The sequence below is a fragment of the Mustela nivalis genome (genome assembly GCF_964662115.1).
Source record: "Mustela nivalis genome assembly, chromosome: 6".
Classification (NCBI taxonomy): domain Eukaryota; kingdom Metazoa; phylum Chordata; class Mammalia; order Carnivora; family Mustelidae; genus Mustela; species Mustela nivalis.
In genome coordinates, this window is record NC_139025.1 from 19,377,650 (window position 1) to 19,401,287 (window position 23,638).

The 23,638-nt window shown below is 40.9% G+C and overlaps 1 protein-coding gene across 34 annotated transcripts in view; it reads left to right on the top strand.

Moving 5' to 3' along the window:
• The window catches only part of NRXN3 (neurexin 3), a 1,557,595-nt gene that overhangs the window by 746,911 nt on the left and 787,046 nt on the right, over positions 1-23,638 (top strand). For 20 of the 34 annotated variants that reach the window (XR_014313528.1, XR_014313529.1, XM_082737604.1 and 17 more), the window contains 2 exons: positions 1,871-1,897; positions 14,853-14,972. Coding sequence is in view for 32 of the 34 variants with exons in the window: in XM_082737604.1 (XP_082593730.1) it covers positions 1,871-1,897; positions 14,853-14,972 (147 nt within the window). In the remaining 2 variants the exon portion in view is untranslated. The remainder of the gene's footprint in view (positions 1-1,870; positions 1,898-14,852; positions 14,973-23,638) is intronic. The other 14 variants (XM_082737620.1, XM_082737632.1, XM_082737626.1 and 11 more) reach the window with 1 other exon arrangement.

Sequence of the window (23,638 nt, forward strand, 5' to 3'; positions counted from 1 at the left end):
GAGCATTAGCACAAGGAAATTACCCACCAAATTGGGGAAAATGGTCCCATACCTACCTCCATCTCTGTGTGCGGCTTGGCGTGACTCATCACATGCATTATAGAGGGGTCCGACCTTGCTCTGAGTATGGGCGATTGTTCAGCCCCGGATATTGGGACTTGATGCTTCTTCCATCCGAATCTATGGCGAGTCCCATGAGCCTAATAACCGTGCACTCTATTGCCATGGAGATAATTGCAATGATTACCCACGGAGCATTATGACCGCCCCACCGGGTGGGATGAAGTGGAGGACGAGTGAGGAGGGGAGGAGGTCCTTGTTTATTGTACACAGATGACTTGGATAATTAGCCTAAGTGGCCAGGAAAAATGGCCAAAAAGTGGGTTAAGGCATAAATTACTGTCATTGGAAGTTTACACCATGTGAATAAGCCCTTATAAGAGATCCCGGGAGCCTTTTAGGGCTCTGTGGAAATGAAGCTGAAGTAGGGAAATGAGGAGCGCAGAACTCGAGAGACTGCAAACAGGTGTCCTTCTCATTCTGAATCTCTGTCATAGGGTGGGACCCTCAAGAAGGCCTTTGAGTATTTGTACAGGATGGAAATCCCAGGAAATGGAAGGCGTTTCCTGATTTATCATTTCTATATATAGAATAATGAACCGGTAGAGAATGAGGACCCCTTACCAAAAACTAAGAGCTGCATCCCTTCAAGATGGTAAATGAGTTCTATTCTCACTATCTGGGGTACACAGGCCAGGATGTATCATATGTTCTTATCAGAGTTATTGATGATGATATTTCAAGACCTCTAAGTAGTAAATGTACTACTCTCCCTCTCCTATCGAAGTGCAGAGAGTCCAAGATTATTTTAAAAATGTATTAATCTATGACTTTGTCTCCCAGTGGTTGATACTAAGAAAGAAAGAAAAAAAGAAAAAACTTCCAACCATGTTTTAATTTTTATGCAGAGTATAATAACTTCAGAAATTAAGCACAATTTCTGGATACCCTTAGCCAACATCTAGCTGTGACTGGCAGCCTCTCAGTTTGGGCTAGGAATTTTGAAATGATGTCTGATTCTATTCTCAGCTGGTAAATATCTCTTTCTGTCTTGAGGCCAGCTTTGCTACAGAGACCAAGGCATGGGTTGGCTGGAAACACGATTCCGCAATTGCAGATGGTACACATCTGAGAGAGACACACGTGCTTCATTTCGAGACTGGCATGAATAAATAAAAAGGACCCTGGTTTGGTGCCTTTTTGCTCACAGCCATTTGGATTTGGCTCTATTGCTACCAATCAAACAAATTGAGCTTTCTGGAGTTCCCAAATCATGTTGACGCCCAGACACAGTTCGAGTGCCACGTTCCCTGGTGACCTTTTTAGGAGGTTCCCAGGAAGGCTCCCAGGCGACTGACTCTTCTTCCATCTTTAACTCCTAGATGTGCAGAATTATTTTTTTGTGGGCTTGGTCTGGCTGTGCACACGTGTCTTTCAGTCTGGCCACGCACTCTTCCTTATTTCTTGATGCTTATCCTGACTCATGGAGAATCATTTTCCTGGACCATGTGCCTTGGGGTTGGCTGTGTGGATGCGGGAAGGCTCTTGTTACCCCTGCTTGTGCTTTGTGAAGTCCAGTGTTTTCCTGCCCCTGCTCTGCTGACGTGGCTCTGATGAGGCCTGCTCTGCCCCGGTCTCCGCATCCCCCATCTGTGCGGTCTCTGGAGAGTCCGCAGAGCATTTGAAGTGTTTGAGTGATGTTGGTTATGCAGATTGTTATTTTCATTTCTGTAATGTTACCCTGGTTGATTCCACCTCTTACTAACCTCTGGTTATTGTTTTCGCCTTTTCTGTTCTTCTGCTAACAAAGTTGCGTTGACCAAAGCTGACCTACAAGGTAGAGAAGGTTCTTGCTCCCATTACCACTTTGGACGGAAAGATGCCCTGTGTCACCCTTGGCATCTTTTTCTTAAGGGCCTCCAAGCTGTCACACCTCTTGGACAGCATCAGTTTTGGGGAGGGGGCTGAACCCTGTGTTCTTTAGAAACAGTGGCAGGAAACCCAGATCAGTGAATGCAAAATAGCAAACCCCGAGACCTTTTAAGGATGCGACCATGATTCCATTTTAGGATGTCCGCATCCCATACTGTGACTCCTCCCAAGCCTACCAACCCACTTTTGGAAGCGATTCAGGCCTCTGCACATAGTTGCCATGGATGGACTGGCTCTTTTTAATTTATTCACCACAGAGGAAGACTATACTTGGAAAGAGAAAAAGAAAGAAAGAAAAAAAAAAAAAAGACCAGTTGAGTACTTAATTTATTATTTTCTGGGCCAGGGAGGTCACTTCTCAGGACTTTTGAGTGCTTGGTCTTTATGAATGAGAAGGGCATTTCTCTTAACTCATTTTAAAGAAATATTTTTAGGCCTTTGGGAGATATTAATGTCATTAAAATGTTCTAGAGATTTATGTTTCCTATTGGGGATTTTGGCTGAGCACTTTAATTTCCTGTTGTGTGATCTAAAGGAAAAAGTACTCTTGGGGAAGAAGAGGGTCTGTCGGTTTTATCCTGAATTCGCTTTCAAATACCTGCCTGGTAGATGTTCGTGAGTCTCTACCACAGACCCTGATCCTTCTACTAGCCAAAGAGACACCATCCAGAGTCTGTAATGGGCCACTGGTCGCATTGTGTCAGGCTACCTGACTCAGAATAGCAGGCCAAGAAGGCATGTTGGGCATCCTTTGGCTGATAGTTGGGTAGAGGATTGAGCTTTGGAGTGCAAACTCTCGGAGTTTGCAACCAGCAAACATTGTTGAAAGCAGTTAAGACCAGGGTAGCCTTAAAAGCACTACGTTTTCCCTCAATGATCATTGACTTTGCTGCGACTTGCTGTACGTCATGTGGGTAACCAATGCAGGTATCCATGTCTTGGGCAGACCTCAACTACATAACATCTCTCTCTAGTCACTCTTCTACAACTTTTTCCTCCATCCTTTCTTAGCAGATTCACATATACACTGATATATAGTAAAATTAATTCAAAGAATAGGGCAGTGGATTAGTATTTTGACGTCTGAGGTAGCTGTACAATAGATTTCAATTTTTTTTTTTTTCTTTTCAATTTCAAAGAGTGTCAGGGGCCTTTTGGTCATACTGAAGGCTGTTGTTTTTCAGAAACTTTGCTTCATTGTCAAAATAGGGCTACTACATGTCACTCTGTAACTGGGGGGGAGGGGAGGGTAGGATTTGATCTATAAGAAGAAAGAATCCAAGGATATCAGAACTTATTGTGATTTTTATTATATCAAACTAGAGAATGACATCTCCTCTCAGACTTTATTCCTCATGGTAAGACCTAGGTGGATTTTGAATCCCCAGGACCTAGCATAGGCCTTTCTACATAAGGATTCCCCAAGCAGCAAAATGATTTTAAAGTTACCATCCAAAGGAAAAATGGTTTGTAGGCATCATACAGAGTGCTGGTTGATTTCTGTGTGTCTTGTAAAATTATTGGCTGAAGTCTAGTACATATTTAGGAATTTAATAGTTTGGACTATCTTAACTTTGCCATTTATAGAATCAGCCAAGTCATCAGAATGGTTTTTATGTTGTTACTGCCTTGACCGAAATTCTCTTCCATTCTTGTAATGACTAGAGGGTCTCTTTGTTTGTGACAAGAGCTGTTACTCTTAGTCATTATTTGGGGTTATCTTACTTGCTCCCCATATTGTGTGAAAGACCTTTAGGATGCAAATTCTTTCACTTTTTATTCTCCTGATATTGGGGTTTGGACCATTACTCATATTGGCTTTTTCAGCTGCAATCTGTGGGCACAGATAGTATGAATTACCATAAGAGTGAAGGGCAGTAAAAACATATGACAAAGAAGTGAGACAGTTTGAAATGTAAAGGTAAATGGTATTCAGAAAGAACTATAATAGTGGGCTCTAGGAAGTGGTCTGATGAATCTGGAAAGTCAACAGCTTGAGTCCTCTTATCATTGTGTTTGGGGTATGATTTGTTATTTATTTATTTATTTATTTGTGTACTTACTTACTTAACTACTTAATTACTTACTACTTATTTTTTTTTTTCAGTTTTAATGGAAACTCAGCTATTCCTATGTGTCAGGCACCCAGCTAGGCACTGGGATAACAGGTGTGTTACTGTCCGACCACACATGAGTTGGCAGGGGATTGCCCAGTGTGGACAGTGCAGAGTGAACACTGCTTTTCTAGAACAGAGAAGGAGCACGCAGCATGAGCAGGGAGGAGGGCTGCTGGGCTGTGCCGGGTGGTCATGGTGGAAGCTCAGGGGATATTTCTCAGGCAGAGCTTGAACTGAGTTGGAAGGATGACATATTTGAGGTACATGAGACATGGAAGCACATTGGAGAGCTTGGACAGTCTGAGACCAACACAAAGCTCGGGTTGTGTTGAAATAGTGCGCGTATGGGGATGTGATCAAAGACGAAGCTGGGAGCTGTAGGATGGAGGTCGATGATGACAGCGTGTTCATGTGGGGAGTCGGGCATTTCCCTGAGGGCACTTTGAGGAGGACAGAGACTCGGCTAGCTCTTCATTTTATGAAGATCACTCTGACACCAGGTGGAGAATAGACAGGACAGACAGGAACTGGAAATGGAGAACAGAGTTTGGAGGGAAGTAGCATATTCCAAGGTTGAGGGAAGAGGCTTGAAACTCCCTTCCAGATGAGACCTCTGAGGAATGGCCTTTTTCTCCTGATTATTTCCCTTCCATCCCAACTGTATTACTCTGCTTCATATAGCAGGTATATTTACACATGATGACGAAAGCTGTCAAGGAAGAACTTCGTGGATGGCCCTAGGTCAGCCCAGACTTTGCCTCCTTCCAGGTGAGGAGTGGGAGTAGGGGCTCCGTGGAGGCACACAGGGTGGGAAGAGTTACCCTGCTGAGAAGTACAGCCCCTTGAATCACAGGGTCCCTTGAAGAGGGTGACAATATCAAGGGACATTTTGGAAGCTATTTTAGAAATCCTTTTTATTGTAAGAGGGGTTTTCCTGGAGAGATCCCCTAAAAAGCTGTCTAATAAGGAAAGAGCTGTATGATTATCAGAGAGACATTAAGTTAGACCTGTTGAGAATGAAGCAGATGAGTTTTAAGCTCTAAAAAAAAACTAAGAATAGCTTTTTATTGGGTTAGATGATTAATAAGAATATGTTCTCCCCACTTTCCACTGTAATTGTCCTAAATAGGTTCCCTCTCTGGAGTTGAACGGCTCTTTTTTAGAAATGTAATTTGTTCTTCCCAGATGGTCGGCAGGTGGAGTGGGGCAGGGGAAAACCAAGGATTGATTAGATCTGGTTCTGAATGCTTTGTATCTTGAGGAAGTCAGTGAGCATACCGGGTTTGGATGCCTTAAAAACGCGAAGACCCTTTCAAGTACTTTTAGATAAGAGTTGCCATCAAATACTTCTAAGGGGAATTTTCATTCTGCAACTTTTTTTTTACTGTGAAGAATATGGTTTCCCACTTAATTTTCTCCAAAGCTAGTACATTCTCCATTGTATTTTATGTAATATATATATATATATATATATATATATATATATATATATATATGGCATTTGACCCAATAGAAATCAGTCTCTCAGAAGTGATATGCATTATGAGAAATAATGGAGATGGAAATTCAGTAGAACTTCCCCCAAAGATTTTGCTTTTTTCCCCTTAGCACTGTCTGCTGAGGGGTTTCTTATAAGAGAGTGTGCATTTGTGACCTACTACCTTAATGTATCTTGTTTCTGGACTCCTATTCAACTATACCCCAACTAAAATGCAGAGAACATGGTCTTCCTCCCCAACAGAGTTGATAATACCCTTAATTAAGGGTTTACTTAGTTTAAGCACAGGCTGAGGAGTTAGTATATTGTGTCTCCCTCATGACCATGACCTTGCCACCTCAAGATGACTTTATGGGCTTTACCTACCTTATCTCATTTAATCTTCACATTGTGTGAGGTACCAACAATTTCTATCCCCATTATACAAACTCAGGTACAGAAAATTTAAGTGGCTAGCCTAAGGTCACATTGCTAGTAAGTGGTAAAGCTGAGTTTTAAAGCCTATGACCTCTTCTCTACTGTAGCATATGGTGCAAGTCTGGACTTGTCTATTTCCAAAGCAGAGGCACTACCCAGGTGACCAGAGGTTATCTGAGAACGTCCTTTAGATGGCTTTATGGTAGATGGTGTTTATGTCAATACGATTTCACTAAGTTCTAGATGATAGTTGCACAATGTTCTTTAAAACAAACTATTTTTAAAATTCGTTGTATTTTCATTGAGCAAGCCCTTTCTCTCTTTTTAAAAAATGCCCTCTACTACCCCCAAAGGACTGCTACGTCAGTGTAGAAAAAGAAGGAAAACCAGAACAGGAGAGCTCAGTTTACATTTTTCTGAGGCAGCATTGACTTTTTGATGAGCTGTTCATGATCTTAAAAAGAAGAAGTGATCTGATCATTGTGACCTTCAGCGCTCTGTGAAAATAGGGTAGGCTGAGCGAGAAGGCGATATGATGCTAGCCATTCTCAGGCCTTCACCAGTACCCCAACGGGGGTGGGCATTAGGGGTGGCACTAATGCCCCCCTCCATTGTCATGCAAGTGTCACATGTATAAATCACTTTACTCACAGAGTGTGCATACTTTGCTGCTCATTGACCATCAAGCGCAGGGCTGGACTAGAATTGGTACCAGCACAGGAGTTTTCAGGAATTTTGTAAGCTGGTTGACATCATGTAACAGATATTGGCTTGAAATTGGCCATGGTGGGAGTATTTTACACTATGGAAATCAGGTTAGAGAAATGTTACAGATCAGGGTTTTTTGTTGTTGTTCTGGTTGTTAAATATTTACCTTTGCAGAGCTCATCAAAGGCCATTGGAGATGAAGACTTCATGAGGGCTTGTTGGTTTCAACCAATTCCCATGCTCACCTTGACTCATTTTATGCTCAGTATATGATGAGAGGGCTGGAGTGATTGTGAAGAACAGGAGTGTTCGTGAAACCACCCCAGTGTCTCCAGAATGTTGGATTTTATTATTAGTCTTTTTCACTCATCATCCTAACCAAGTGACTTTTTTGAACCTTCATTCGAGGAGAGGAAACCATAAACACCTGAACATGCTTGCTAAGAACATTGTTGATGCCTTTCTGAGCATTAGGAAGACATAGATCTTGCCTTTTAGACAAAAAAGTAAGATCGTGGGAATACAGTCTGTCAGTGAAATTTTTAAAAAATATTTTATTTATTTGAGAGAGAGAATGAGCATGCTCATGTGTGAGTGGGGGGAGGGGCAGAGGAAGAGGGAAAAACTCCAGCCGACTCCCCACTGAGTAGGGACCCAAGTCCTCTGGACATGGTGCTCCATCTCAGGTCTCGGAGATCATGACCTGAGCTGAAACCAGGAGTGGGACGCTTAACCACCCGAGCCACCCAGGTGCCCCTTCCAGTGAAATTTTATAATAATATTTAGGACCCCGTTCTCTGGCTTTGCTTAATCTTCTGTAAAGTGTGAATTAGACCATTCGCTTCTCAGTTGGCTCTATATGGAGGACACTTGACACAGTTAAGGATCAGTGCTTTCTTATTTTAAAATTACATAGAAGTGAATTGGGTTTCTGCCAGTTACTAAGGATGAATCTTATGTTGTCTGTAAATGACTATCTTCAGAAAAGGCAAGAGAACCCAAAGCTGTGAATGTAGAGTTACTCTGAGAGCTACAGAGGGATCTTGGCTGTAGGGACCAAGACACAGAGCTAAGTAGGTTATTCCTAATGTCACAGACACTGCCCCTGAAGCCTCAACACTTGAGTCCTTGTATTTTAGCAGCGGGACTACAGGTGGCTCAGGAAGCTAGTAAGGGTCTTGCGCACATATGCACACGCATGCATACATATATCTGTATGGATTCATCTTCCTTTTTCTATTGTTTCCTTCCTTCCCACTCCATGACTTCTCACTCCTTCTTCCTCTATGAAACAATGTGAATTTTTTTTTAAAGATTTATTTATTTATTTGACAGACAGAGATTACAAGTAGGCAGAGAGGCAGGGAGAGAGAGAGAGAGAGAGAGAGAGAGAGAGGAGAAAGCAGGCTCCTTGCTAAGCAGAGAGCCAAATGTGGGACTCGATCTCAGGACTCTGGAATCATGACCTGAGCTGAATGCAGAGGCTTTAACTCACTGAGCCACCCAGGTGACCCATCAATGTAAATTTTAAAAATGTGAAAGTGGAAAGGTTTATGTACGTATCAGGAGTGGAAAGTCAAGTTGCAGATGGCTCTACAGAGCTCTCTGGAGAGTCCCTGGCAGCCCTCACAGGGCTCCTCTCATTGTGGCTGTGCTTGGGAGGGATGGACAAGCCCTTTGGTTGGCACAGGGGTCTGCTGTGATGAAGCTTCCCCATTCAGGGTTTGCACACGGCTTCTGAATCCTTTGACAAACACCCCCTGTTTTACAATTAAAGACGATGAGTGTTATTAAGCCAGCCTTTCCCTGTGCATATCACTGGGCTACCAGCCTTGACCCTTTAGGATAACGGGCATCAAACAAAGGGGGAGAACAAAAGAGATGTTCTCCCCTGGTCACCAAACCCCACCCTCCACCCCCCAACCCCAATATGGCCAAGACCAGCTAGTGCTGGTTTAGCAACATTTACTATAAATTGGGATGTTGGAGACATAGGCTTGGTTGAGTCCTACTTGGGCACTAACAGAGGGAAAATACACTCTTCTAGAACTCTGCTGTCCTTCAGACAGCATTTCTATCTCAAGGACCTGCAAGTCGTAAAAGACAGTCTGTCAACTTTTGATTTCCTAGACCGTGAAGAGGAGTTGACCTAATCTTTTTGCATGTACCCAGAGGTGGGTTTTAGCAATAACAGGCATGAAATGACTGTCTGGGACAGTTCTTGAAGAGAAAAAACAAAAAAAAAAAATCCCAAACTCAAGCAGAGTGGTGGGGAGTTTGTGGCAACCATCAGAGGTATCATCTGAGAAAGAAAAGGCACAACGTGATGCTTTTCTGTGAACTAAAAACAGAGCAGAGAGTTAGAAACAAAAGTACCACCATCACTGAGGATTTGTTTAGTTTTTTCTTACACACTTCTGTTGCCTTGTCACTTCCCTGCTAGACGAAGAAAAGTCACCATCTTGTCTCAAAAAGACTATGTGGCTGTTTCAGTGAGGATTGGTTACATAGCAAATGCAAAAGTCATATACACGATCTGGATACAAGGGTTTCCAAAAGGTTTAGTGCACTTTTAAGGTTTTTTTTTTTAAGTTTTATTTATTTATTTGGCAGACAGAGATCACAAGTAGGCAGAGAGGCAGGCAGAGAGAGAGGAAGGGAAGCAGGCTCCTTGCAATCAGATAACCTGATGCGGGGCTTGATCCCAGGACCCTGAGATCATGACCTGAGCTGACGGCAGAGGCTTTAAACCACGCACCCCTGTACTTTTAAGTTATTAATAATAGTTTTGAAGATCTTTTAAGTATATAATTCTAAAGGTTTATGTTATCTTAGAGTTTTTATAATTTTCATTTGATGAGGAAGAATGTTTTAGACAAGCGTATTATTACATTCTTAGGAGTGCATATTTATACGTATTTATATACATATTTAAATACATATTTTTATGTATTTAATACAGATTTTTGTTCTGGTGTTATATATAAGCAGATAAAACTAGATCTTCCTGTTAATTTTTTTCTGAATGTTGAATCGAAATGGCCTTTGAAAATTTTCCTTGAAAAAAAAAAACCCACACATTTTTACATTAAAAAGTCATCTTTCTCTGCTTATAGATTATAGATACCTTATTTAAATTTCTCTTGATAATCCAGTGGTAACACACACACACACTCTCTCTCTTGCTCTCGCTCTCCCTGTAGGTTTACCCATATTCATAGAGGTTAGATGGCTCAGCTGTTGAGTTAGCAAGCCTGGGTTTGAGACCTCACCTACTACTTATAATGGGGGCTTCACAAAAAGTATCACCTAACTCTCTGGCTCAGTGTACTTCTCTGAAACTCTTGCCTTCCAACTTGATCATCAGTCCCTTATTTTTAAAGTTCTGGGTTATTTTAAAGTTCTTCCTTGAGAAAATTATTCCTGTTTTCTGATTTCCTAATACCCTTAATTGTAATTGCTTCATCATGTGTTTATGAAGATTAATTGAGTTAATATCTGAAAGGTACTTAGCACAGTGTCTGGCAGATGATAAGTGCTATGTAAATCCCTTGGTTTGTTATTGTTATATCCTCTTTATACAGGATAATTTTATATCAATGAGGCACCTTTAGAAGCATTGTTGAAGATTTTCTTTTTTTTCTTTTTTGGGGGGTAGTTTGGCATATTTTTCTAATTTCTCTCTTTAGTTTTGGAGACACTGCTATCTGAGAAATAGACAAATATAAAATATCTGTTCAGGAAAGGATGTACTTAAATACAGGAGCTTATATTATCATCTAGGAAGCTTTTTAGGCTCTAATGCCAACACTTAATCATTCAGCTGTTCATACTGTCCCTGGACACTGGGGACACAGAAGAGTTCTTGTGTCAATATCTGGTAAGATTGTCCAAATCTAGTAGTTAAGTTAGGGCAGGGAATATGGCCAATTAAATCCCACCACCATCAATACCTCCCCCCAAAAAGTGATTCCAAGTTGAAAATTGTTTGTAGGAAGTGATATTGGTAAATTTTATGGGTAAATTGTTAGTTAGGAGTACCATTTGACTTTAAGTGATTAAAGAATGACTTTATTTTGGGGGGGGTTGGTTCTCTTGTTCTTTTTTCATTTAGCAACATTTTCTGAGCTCTTGTTTTAAACCAAATACTTATCAAATACTTATATTTAAACCAAATACTTTATCAGAAGTTAGAGCTATAGAGGCTCCTGGGTGGCTCAGTGGGTTAAAGCCTCTGCCTGCTGCTCAGGTCATGATCCCAGGGTCCTGGGATCGAGCCCCGCATCGCATCGGGCTCTCTGCTCAGCAGGGAGCCTGCTTCCTCCTCTCTCTCTGCCTGCCTCTCTGCCTACTTGTGATGTCTGTCAAGTAAATAATTTTTAAAAAACCTAAAAAAATAAAGTTAGAGCTATAAAGTTGAGAGAAGCAGATAAGACTTCTGCCCTCACAGGGCTTATATTCCAATAGGATGAGACAAACAATAAACATTTTAATAAATGACTTAGTTCTAGAGTTCTAGGCAGTGCATTGTTGAGAAAAGCTGGTGGAGACCACCTGAAATAGGAGAGTCTGAAGAAAGCCCACCTTAAGCCTGAAACTTAAATAGAGTAAGAATGGACCGATCATTTGATAATCTGCAGAAAGGACTTTTCAGGCTATAGGTAGAACAAGAGCATAGGACCTTGAAGGCAGATGGTCTTGAAGTGTACAAGCAGAGGTCCTGGAAGGTGTGCAGGCCTCAGAACCACCCAGAGGGCTTATCACGACTCCCAATTCCTGAGACCTGTCCCGGGCCACTAGGTCTGGGTGGAGCCTGAAAAGGCACCTTTGTCCTGAGCTCCCAGTGCAGCTGCTGCTGTAGGGCCCACCAGGTGAGCACCACTGGGGTCGGCGGGGTGGGGGGAGTGAAAGGATGAAGGGGTGGCTGCAGCATTGTGAGCTGGGGGCCCCGAGTGGGACATGCAGCTGGGGGAGGAGGCAAGGCCCCGAGGATCTCAGCCTCAATAACAAGTGCGAGTTTAGTGTCAGATCTATGAGGAGTCGTTGCAAGTTCGAGCCCCGCCTTGCCACAGCTGCTCTTGTTCCGAGGTGATTACAGTAGAAGGTCTTTGGTCTTTTTTTTTTTTTCTTTTAAGATTTTATTTATTTATTCGACAGAGAGATCACAAGGAGGCAGAGAGGCAGGCAGAGAGAGAGGGAAGCAGGTTCCCCACCAAGCAGAGAGCCCGATGTGGGGCTCGATACCAAGACCATGAGATTATGTATGACCGGAGCCAAAGGCAGAGACTCACCCCACTGAACCACCCAGGCGCCCCAACAATCTTTGGTCTTTGAGGACTATCTGATTCTGCATGGCACTTGCCCCCGTAATGGCATGTGCAACAAATTCTCCGCTTTGTGGAGCAGAGTCACAACCATGCTCAGGTTTCGACAATAGGAGACATAGACAGATGGGGTTTCAGATAGCTCAACACTGACTGAAACACGTTCTCTGTATCTGGCACAGAACATTGAACCCAGCAAGGACATAATCAAAGCATATTTTTTTGATTTTTAGCAGCAGGCAGTATTCTGTCCTTTGGGGACAATACTGAAAAAATACAAAACAATCAGAGGCTTCTATAAGCAGAGGACATCACATGTGTAATAAAGTGTTCAACTGAATATTACCCTATGTAAATGGTAATGATGCAGATAATAAGTGTCATGGCCACTAAGAAGTGGGAGAATTGTTTGAAGTTACTAGGGAGCGCTTTATACAGGGGAGGCCTTCGAGCTGGTCCTTAGAAAATGGCGAGCACTTGCCAAGTTAGAGGGGAAGGGGAAGCATAGAAAAGCCTGGTGTCAGATTCAATTAACATTCAAGGGATTATTGTGTTTTTCCCAAGTTTTTGCCGGTTCTACTGCCTTTCAAGGGAAAGCCTTACATGTGTTTCTGGTTCCTGAGTACAATTGAATTACTAGTCCATTGTCTGCTAAGAGCTGTTTGGTCAAGGAGCCCTGGGGACTTCTCAGAAACTTTTATCCTTTGAAAGAAAGCTGTCCTGATTTGCCATTGTTAATGAAACTTGTACAACACAATGCTCAAGTTTAAGACCCACTGAGAACATGACCGTGAACCTCCTTTCATCTCCACATGGGGGAACCGCATGGCAGATAGGAACTACAGAGACCCAGCAGCAGTGCTGCTCCCCCAGTGCTAGTAATTGTCTTGAACTTTCTTATGTCATATCCTAATAGCTTTGTATTAGGAGTGACGGTCTGTATTGCTTCTATCCCTCATGAATAAATACAGAATGTCTTGCCACCCAGAAGACAAAGCCTTTGTAGTCGTGTCTCTTTTGAACATGCATCCCTAGGACTCCGCATGCATACATTTCAATATTCTGTGCCCATGTGAGGCTTTGCTTTGGAAACGGTGAAATATGCGCTTAGTGCAGTGGGTATATTTTTACTCTGTCAAGTGCTTTTTTGCATCAGATCTTGAGTAATATATTTGATGAGTCAAAGGGCTCGCCTCCTTTGCTGAGGCTCTCTTGGGAGTTATCTTGAATATTAAGATAGTTCTTATTAGCTCAGATAATTCCAAAGGTGCGGATTTATCTTTAATCCCAAGGTTAAGGCAGAAGACAGAAATGAACAAGAGCAAATGGTAAAAGAGAGGCTCCAGGCTGACCTAAAGAGAGATTTTAATGACAACCTGTAAAGTAGAGATCACCAAACTTTTTCAGTTGCTTTCTCATATCCAGAAAAGATTTTGAGGGTGCCTGGGTGGCTCAGTGGGTTAAGCCTCTGCCTTTAGCTCGGGGCATGGTCTCAGGGTCCTGGGATCGAGGCCCGCATCGGGCTGTCTGCCCAGCAGGGAGCCTGCTTCCCCCTCTCTCTCTGCCTGCCTCTGTGCCTGCTTGTGATCTCTCTCTCTCTCTGCCAAATAAATAAATAAAATCTTAAAAAAAAAAAAAAAAGGAAAAGAAAAGATTTTGAGAATGCCCCCCATAAGTGTAATTATTTCTACATCAGATACTTGTACCACTGTACTTATATATTGTTGACTTATGGAAGGCACACGAAAATAGAAATAATAAAGAAAAAAAATCAAAAGAATGCAATTTCTAATATTTTCTTCCTATCCCTCAAATAATTCTCTTTTGCCTCCTCTGGCATATGGACACTGCTTTTCAGTACACCCTTCGGTAAACCAATAGCGATAGCACAGTATAATATACTGGTTCTCAAACTCTAGACTGTGTCACAATTTCCTGGAAGCCTGTGAAAACACACATTTTTACCTCTTTCTGAAGTTTCTGATTCAGTAGGTCTGGGACCTCATCATTTGCCTTTCTAACCACTTCCCAGGTGATGTTGGTCTGAGAAATAACACTTTAAGAACTACTGATGTAGCTAGCTAAGAGCGTGGTTCCCAGAGATGGTTTACCTAAGTTGGATATCATGGTCCTTTCATTACCAAATGTGTGACCTTGGGTAGATTACTTATATAAGCTTAGTTTTTTTCTTTTTCTATTTTTTTTTTCTGTGAAATGGGTGATCATAATTACTTACTTCTTAGTGTCACTGGAGAGCATAATGAGGTAATGTAGACAAAGTGCTTAGTACCCAGTACTTACCACCTACAAAACACCAATATATGTTGGCTGCTATATGCTTCTCTTTCTTTTCCTCTTCATGTCATCAAACATCTTTTTAATGTCATAAAGTAAACTTTAGGGACTTTTATGCCTTAATTCATAAGAATCATGGGAATAAATTTTTTTTGCTTTACCATTATATGTCTAGAAAGACCATATTCCAAATGAAGTGTCTTTCTAGTTGGGTGATAGAGATGAAGCTCTTTTGAAAAGTCTGCCTAAGAGAGAACAATGTGTTCAGCCCTCTCCCTTCTGTGTGTAACTGTTGATAGTCTGTGGCTAAGTGTGTATCTCTGTAGTCTTTTGTATATCCTGATTCTCGTTGCATGATCTAGAGATGACATTTTGGGAGGTTGTGGTTTTGAATGTTTTGGGGCATGGGAGTCGCAAAGTCAAGTGCTTGCTTTGAACTTCATTGTGAACACTTGTCTCTCTCCTTTTTTCTTCTCTCCCCCTCTTCTTATGGATTACTAGGACCAAGTACCACCTGCCAGGAAGATTCATGTGCCAACCAGGGGGTCTGCATGCAGCAGTGGGAAGGCTTCACCTGCGACTGCTCCATGACGTCATATTCCGGAAACCAGTGCAATGATCGTGAGTACAACCTTTTCATACTTGGGAGTTTTTTCACTCTTTTGAGGTTTAGAGAAAACTTAAGGAACATAATGTAAAAGGATGGTTCTTCTGAAAGAATTGTAAGCAATTTCCTCCTCCAGAAACTTGGAAAATAGAGCACTGGTGCTCTTAATGGAAGAGCAAAGAGATATTACTTGTTCAACATTACTACATGTTTTCGCATTTGCTTACTACATGTGTTTTTTCTTTAGATTAGATTGCCTGTGTCTGAGAAGCAAAAAACAAAAACAAAAACACCCCCCCAACAGCAACAACAAAAACAAAACAAAATCCAGCTAAAGCAATATTTTTGCTCTAAGGAGTTCGGTTTTTCCATAATTAAGTCATCTGGATAACAGTTTTGAGACTCTTCCATTTGCATTGTCTAGAATTTAGAGGTTATTTAAAAAATCTAGGTGTTTTCTCAAAATTCTGAATTTAGAGAATTTCTTAGCTCTTCCAAATGATGAAGACATTCAGAGTTTATTATTTTTTCTAACTAGAAATGTTTAAGGCATTCTCAGGGGCTTTTCAAATATTTGGAAATTCCCTGTAGCTAACTCTGTTGATATCTGTTTGGTTTGTATGTACATAGTTGTTCTGTTTATATATGCATTTCTATTTTGTACATATATTTATAAGTATGTATCTGCATATTCGGTTCATATTGGAAGAGAGCCAGTTGTTAATTTTGTCCACTAGCAATGCTTCTATCAGCTGATTTAATTCTAGAAGATTGATTTCATGAAGATGATTCTAGAGTTGATGGTAGAGATACTTCAGTTCTGTGGGAATCTATAACCTGTGTCTCCACGGCCTTCTTATTTTACTTTCCTCACATGGCTATTTTTAAAGAATAGGCCAACGCCTGAATTTTCTGAATACCTATTCAAAGAGGTTTGTTGAAAGCCCTGACATAGTGGATCCTGCTGATCTTCTGACTTTCTAAATGGTAGGAGTTTATATTGTAATCTGAACTTGTAGTCTGTTGACCTCTTGGTTTTATAAAAAGGTGTGTGGTGTTATCTGAGCAGATACTAAAGTCACAGTATGGTTGCCTAAGTGGGAGTAGGTACTGACTACAATGCCATCTCGATCATGTTCACTTGGTTTTTCTTGAATCCTTATTTCTCAACTTTTTTTTTTTTCATGTGTATAGTTGCCCCATGTTCTGTTTCTCATTTTTTCTCATAACGTTTTGTCTTTATATGCTCTGTCAGTCTCTTAAGAGCTACCTGGAGAAACAGGTGGGAACTGTACCAATGTAGAGATAAACATCTTTGATTCTCATTGATCTAATGTAAGCAGGTGCTTCTAGGTCTGTAACATAAAGGACATAGTATCTGCAGAAAGTTTTGGTATCAGATTATTCTTTCCAAGTACTTGGTATTATTGAAAGTCTTATTCCCACACTTATGAGTCAGAAATGCTGTTGTTTCACTTCGAAATAGGCAGTTATGGACCCACCCAGGATATCTGGGCAGTTGTGCTACATGTTCTTTATTTACCCTCCACTTTGATTGCATAGGACTCATTGGGAAAGCTTTTTATCCTAGATGGTGGCATAATGCTTCTTTATCCTCCCAAGTTTATTCCATATCCTAAATACATACCACTCCTGGTAGAAAATGGTCAGGACGAGACTGCCCACAGAAAATGCAGAAAGGTAAGTGATTCTAACTGCGGTGGATAGCATGGTCTTCAGAAGGTACGTATACACTTTTCTCTCATTGATATGTTCTTTTTGGCCACCCAGGCCCAGGCACTATTTTCTACTAAAAATCAACCAGGACTCTTCCTGGATTTCTATGATTTTTTCTCTGACTTTGTCAAGAGCAGATGCCATGTCCAGAATGAAGGCGGTTACAGTATCTGACTTGAACAATTTGTCAGTATATAATGAGGTACTAGAGCGGATTGGGAAATGTCAGCTTTCTTTTGTGACCATACCACGTCATCCTTCAAGTATGCTTCTGAGATATCCAGGCCTGGATATTATTCTGTAAACCGTACAGATGAAGGTTTTATTGTAGAAGACCTTGAGCCCAAGTTGTTAAAGAATCTTCTCGCTTCGTCTCTGATTGGAGAGCAGACCAGGGCTGGTATGACTAGACGGCTATATGGAAGTGTGAGCAAGTACATTTTAATTGCAGAATATAAGGAATAAATAGAGTTCAGATAAACTGGATATAACTGTCATGTGTAGATATGCACTTTTAATGAAACCAACCTCATATATCAGAAATTTAGGTTGCTTAGAATTGTACAGTAGATGTCTCTGTATCCCATGATTGTCTTTGAAAGTATCGGGGACTTTTCTTTTGGAATTAGCATTGGAGGCAGTTTGTTCAACCTAAAAAATCAGCCTTACCTGTTTACGTCATAGATCATTACTTTCTGTACGAACCTTGACCTTTAGCGTTGTAATTTGCTACTTTATCTCACAAACGTCTTCAAAATTGAGTTCACTTTTAATTTTCTCTGGGCCTCTGTTAGCAAATTCTTGGTAGTTTCACTTGCATCAGAAGAAGAGTTTTCACCTTTGGAGTCACCAAGATTTGAATAAATCTCATGCTTATCATTGGAAAGGCTGTGGGGAAAAGTGCAAAGGAAGGGGAACAGATAAGAGTAAGTGAATGGAAGAGGAAAGATGAGCAGGGCTGAGTCTTAGATGGAAGAACGCAGAACGCAGAGGCCATTAGTGATTGCTTTGGTAGCATGCGTGCAGCAGGTGGCCTGCCTTTGACCTAAATAACAGAAATGGAGCACGATGTGATGATTGGAATGTCAAGGAAATAGGGCCTTTACCTGATTTTTTAGGAATAGCGTATTCTACAGAAAGTCGCATATATCTAAAATACATCGTATTTCTGACAATGCTGTCATAGGACCCTATGGTTGATTTAAGAGTCTATCTAGTGGCAACAGACTGTTTTGGTGGATGGTTGGGGGAGAAGGTTTGGATCTCTTATTTTCCATGAGATCTTTCTCAGGACAACAGATTGATCTCAGTTAATGGAAATTAAAAAAACAAAACAAAACAAAAAACACAAAAACACAATTTCTTAAGGCATGTCCAAGAATAGAAACTAGTTCAATAGGAAAGTGCTAGGTTTTGATATTTTTCAAAATAAAGGGTTCTATTCAGTTCATCATGTATAGAAAAGTTACTTGTATCTGGGCATGATTTGTAAGTTTCTAAAGAAATGTTTGCATTTTAGCATTCTCCACATTTTTCCTAGCATTGGTTTTTTCATTTATGACCTTTGATTTTTCTTGCCTGTTTGCCAAATTGGGTGTTTGCTTGATGAATTTCAGGTGCTGTCACATAGTTGTCACCTCCATGAATAGAGGTTATGTTTAGAAACTATATCTCATTTAGTACGAGTAGACCAAGCATGGATGGGTTTAACTTTATTCCATCATTTTCTCTGAGAGCATGGTGGATTGGTGGAGGCAGTGGGTGAATTTCAGGTTTTGTTTTAGAGAGAGCCATGCAAAGCTGACACAGTGATTGTGAAGGTGTGGCATGTCTTCTCCGTGGCTGGTTACCTTGTGTAAGAGTAGATCTCTTGTACTGGATAGAAACCAAAAGTGATCTGATTGGAAACCCAGGTATAACTGATTTATTAATTGTCTTATGTAGTTTTAAGATAAGATCTTCTACCATTTCATCTAAAAGCAGATTCACAAGGAGTTTCCTCTAGGTGACTTTTAAAGCTGTTCTGAAACCATAATGAACAAAATCATCCCAGAAGTAATTTTGGGTTCATGTAGGATCCCGTGAGATCTAGGGGAGGACACACCAGTAATGTTCTCCAAAGAAAATCTTCAGTTCTTCTGAAAAACTCAAACCAGAGAGGGCTGACTTCTTAGAAGGTGCATACCACCTGAGTTCTGACTTAATGATGGAGCTACATTTTAAGAACAACAGAAGAAATGGAACCCCACAGTTTCTCATAGGGATATTCTTTTTGGATATTGCGTTCCTACTGGTATTTAAAATCAGGGCCGAGGGCCTGGGAGGTTTCAGTGGGTGGTAGCCATCACAACGTAGCAAATCCAGTCCCCTTTCCTGTGATGTGGGCAGGGCGACCTGTGGTTGAGTCCCTCTCTCCACAATACCGCACAATGTTGCACAAAATCCAATGCCACTTGCATATACCCACACATATACGAAAGCATTGTCATTCCTGGGGGCTTTGTGAAAACAGCGATTTTAAATATCTTACACCAGTCCTTACCACAGCTCTCCCTGAGCATGTGTATGACAACGGTAGTGAGTTGCGTACAACTTTGAGGTCTCATTATTGCTCCTGGGCCCTGGAGAAGTGAATGTGAAACAGTGTAATGCGTGTGAGTGCTTAAAACACAGCAAGTTGCTGGATTTAGAAATTGGGTGTTTATCAAGGTTTTGTGGGAAAAACAGAAGGAAATAAATGTGGGTCCTCAGCCCACCCTCCGCAGCCAGCGACCTGCGCTACATGGCTGGTCCTACATTGCGGGCTACTTGTTGGAGAAATTGCTAGGTTCACACTGGCACGTTATAATAGATGTTCTTTGCTTGCAACAAATCAATAGCAAGCAGCTGTGCATCGTGCAGACAGTGGAGTGTGAAGCGCCTTTTCAGACAGTTTTCTGCTGGAGTGGCTGTTAAGCTGCACTGTTGGCTATTGATTGGTCTTTTGCTTTTTTATTTTCCTTATTGTGTAGGTTTATTTATTTTTTTAATGTAGGTTGGTGTATTGATTAAAGTTGTTAAAAACACATTTCCCATTCAGGCTTCAGAAAAAATGAGCAATATATGCATTCCTTAGTGCACAAACAAGGAAATAGACATGTGTATGTTCTTTCTGTCTCCTGGATCCGTACAGATACACGGGCATTACGTTACAAGTCTGTGTTGTTATTTGTACAGCAATAATTTCCAGAGATATCAGACTACAGTGTCTTCATGTTTTCAGTTTACGTGTTTAACTCCTACCTCTGTTTCCGGGTTCTGCCCGTCCTACAAATAAGCCATATCTGAGAAGTTTAGTTTTAAGTTATTTGTTTGCTGTTTAGAATACTTTATTATTTCCTCTTTCATTCACTCACCAGACCCTTTTTGCAGATATGATTGTGAATAAGATAACACCCCCATTCGCAAAGACATTAGAGTCTCACAGGGGAAGACACACACGGAAGTGCTTTAGTAGAAATATAAACCACATGTAGTGAGGGCTCACGAAGGGGAAAGGCATCAGTTGTCCCTGGGGTGGAGATTCCATCAAGAAGAGCTGATCTTATTGAGGTTTTTCATGGACCTATGAGTCTTGAAAAATTTCTAAGTAGCTTCTAAGTATATATAGTAAGAAAGAAGGCAGGAAAGAGAAGATGGCATCCCAGCAAGAGAGAGAGGGAGAGGCAGGCTGCGGCCAGGGCTGACATTCTGGCTGCCTGATTTTGTTTTATGGTGCATTATATGCATTTTTCAAAGTATAGAAAACATTATTAGATTTTGTCATCTAGTTTAGTAGCATGTCCAATATGGTGCTCATTTCTTTGGGATTAAACCTCCATGTTGAGTCTTGGATGAGGACTAACAGACCCCAAATCTTTTTTCTTTGAACCACTGTTGGAAATTTGTCTTAGAAATGCATTTTAAGTGAACCCAAATTTTTAAAAAGTTGACTTGTAGTGTATATATATTATTAAATTATAAAAGATAGTACAGCCATTAAGTTAATTAGCTTCAGAATCAAACTACTTTAATTGTCAATGCTAACCCTTAACTGAAATTGATTTAGTCACTCAGCTTCTTGAAGTTTTGGTACAGCACCAGGAGTATGATAGAAGTAGTGATAGTTTTTTTCTTTGTAACTAATAATATTTGACATTTGTCAAGTCCTTTTTTTGTTCCTGACACACTACTAGGACCTTTATAGAGATGCCATCCCTTTAATCATTCCAAAGTTCCTATGAAATGTTATTGTCCTGATTTTCACAATGGGGACACTGAAGTCACACAGGAAATAGCTGAGTGAGGACTTGAATCCAACTTTGTCTGACGTGAAAGCTCACATTCTTACTAGATTTGCTACTACTTGCGCCGGGTGTTGTACACAGATAATGAATCCTGGAACACTACATCAAAAACCAATGACGAACTGTATGGTGACTAACAGAACATAATAAAAAGAAAAGATTTGTTACTACCTGATAGTCATTAGAAACAATAACAGTGTAATGTCACTAATTACTAGACTGCAGTGGTTAAAATGCCAGGAGGTCAAGTCTTTATAGACAACCCAGTTGCATAGGAATATAGAGTTGGAAAAAAAAAAAAAAAAAGCTCTGGTTCTTGGTGGTTCATTTTATTATATTCTGGAATTCTGAACCCTTTAGATATCTCTGCCTTATCTCCCACTAAGATAAGAATTTTTAGTTAGAATATCTTGAGATAGGATAGAATTAGAATATCTCCCCATATCCCCAAATATTTATATTTTTATTCTCTGTTGATCTGGATCTTCCGATTTCCATGTTTTCTCTTTATGTTATTGCAGTCTTTATATATGCCATACAACATAGCGAATGAGACATCTGATGGGGAGAGGATGGTCTGTGTTGAAATTGTGACTCTGATACTTAATAGTTATACTACTTTGAAATTAATTAATTAACTCCCCTGTGTCCCCCAAATGTGATGTTTGTAGGTCCTATCTCACAAGAACGCTGTAAAGATAAATTGAATTCATAATCGTGAAGGTCAGGGCATGACACATTGTAGCCCGCGTGGAACTCTGGGTTAGTTTTTGATGTAATTTTCAAAACTTCAAAACTGATCTCACACAAGCATTATTTTCACTGAAGATTGAGGATTGAAGGATTGAGGATTGAAATCCCATCCAAGTGCCATTTTGCAAGTTGGGTAGGTCTGGGCAGGCAGGGGCTGACTCCAGAAAATTCAGGAAGGCTGGAGGAGCAGCCTTGTACCATCAAAGGCAAGATCCAGAAGGTAAGACAGTTAAAGAGAAGCATTCATGAGCCTGCAGGACCTAAGGTAATGGCCAAAGTTATTTCTTTGTGTCTGTTTTTCATTCTTGGACCACAGACATCCACTGTAGCTAACAGGATGTCAGGAGATAGCAGTTGATCCCAGGGTCTTCGAAGAGTAAGGGTGATGGTGCTGGTATTTTTGAGGGGGGCAGTTTCATAGATGCGGGTTTTCACTTGTTGCCCTTGGGAATCACTCTTGCTTACAATTTCCTCTGATATCAAGAAGGGACAGTTTTGTATCACAGATCTGTTATGTTGCCGATTTCAATACAGGTGCAAAATCAAAAAAGACTCACCGAGCCAGGATTACTTGCAGCTTTGTTCTGTATAACCCTCCATGGAAATGAGCTGAGACTCACAGATAACATGTTAATCTCTATAAATCTCAGATGACACTTGGACATACTGCTCAAGGAGAAATAAGTCTCCACCATGAGGGTCCTGATAGCTTACCAGGGTTGATTAAGAGTTGTTGGAATCTGTGGCTTCACTAATTTTGCTTCAGCCATCTTTAGCATGCTGTATTTGGAGACCGATTTTATTGCCTATGTTTAATTACAGCCCATTTATTTCTGGTGTGCTTGGCTGGCTACTTATTGATGGTGATGGCAATAATCCACTGAGAGCCTATTGGTTCACAGAAGATAATTTTATATTACCTTGTTAGTCACATACGGGTACAATTTTAACGTTTTTTTCAATATAGACTTACGCTTTCCTACATTTATTTCCATCGTATTTATTTTAACTTCCATGCAAAGGCAAAAAAAAAAAAATACGTAAACTACTTTATTTTCTCTTGTAAAATAGAGCCAATAAGTATAATTTGGTTTCCTTATGTTACTTTTTTCTCCTAACTGTCCCCCCCCCGAGGTATGTGCATTTTTTGATTGAAGTAAAATTTATATTCACCAAAATGTACGGCTCTTAAGTGCATTATGAGAAACGTTTATAGCCGTGTGACTAGCATGCCAGTTGAGATAAAGGACAGTTCCATCTTCCCAGATAATTCCCTTGTGCCCCTGGACTCGTTCTCTTCTCACAAGCCACTGCTATTTGAATTTCTATCAACATACGTGAGCTTTATCCGTTCTTGACTCGATATAAATGGAATCACATACTATGTGATCTTTTCTTTCTGTTCTATCTCCATCGAACGTGTATAAGACTCCCCCATGTCACCGTCATTCTAGCTGTCTTGCCCTCTCCTATCCCTTAGCGCTTCTCATCTGGAGGAATCTGCAGGTGTCTCCCCCCCCACCCCCAACTGCCCCGGGATTCCTCCCGGCCACCCCCCTCTGCAGTTCTCACCAAGCAGTGAGCTGGGGCAATCTGAGCCCTTTGTCTGTCTTCTTCCTCTCAGGAATGCCTGTCTTTTTTCTTTGACGTTCACCATCATGTGCACCCTTGTTTCACATCTATTGTCTTTTCCTCCATTGTAAATCCAGTCTCAAGTACTCTCTCTGGGTTGGAGGTGGCTGTCACCTGTTTCTTTTTACCTTACACTCTGAGATTGAAGGTGGGGGGCAGAGAGATGAGGACTTAACACACCACACAATGTGCCATGCTTTAAGCCACAGCCTCTGGGGACGAAGTGAGGTTTT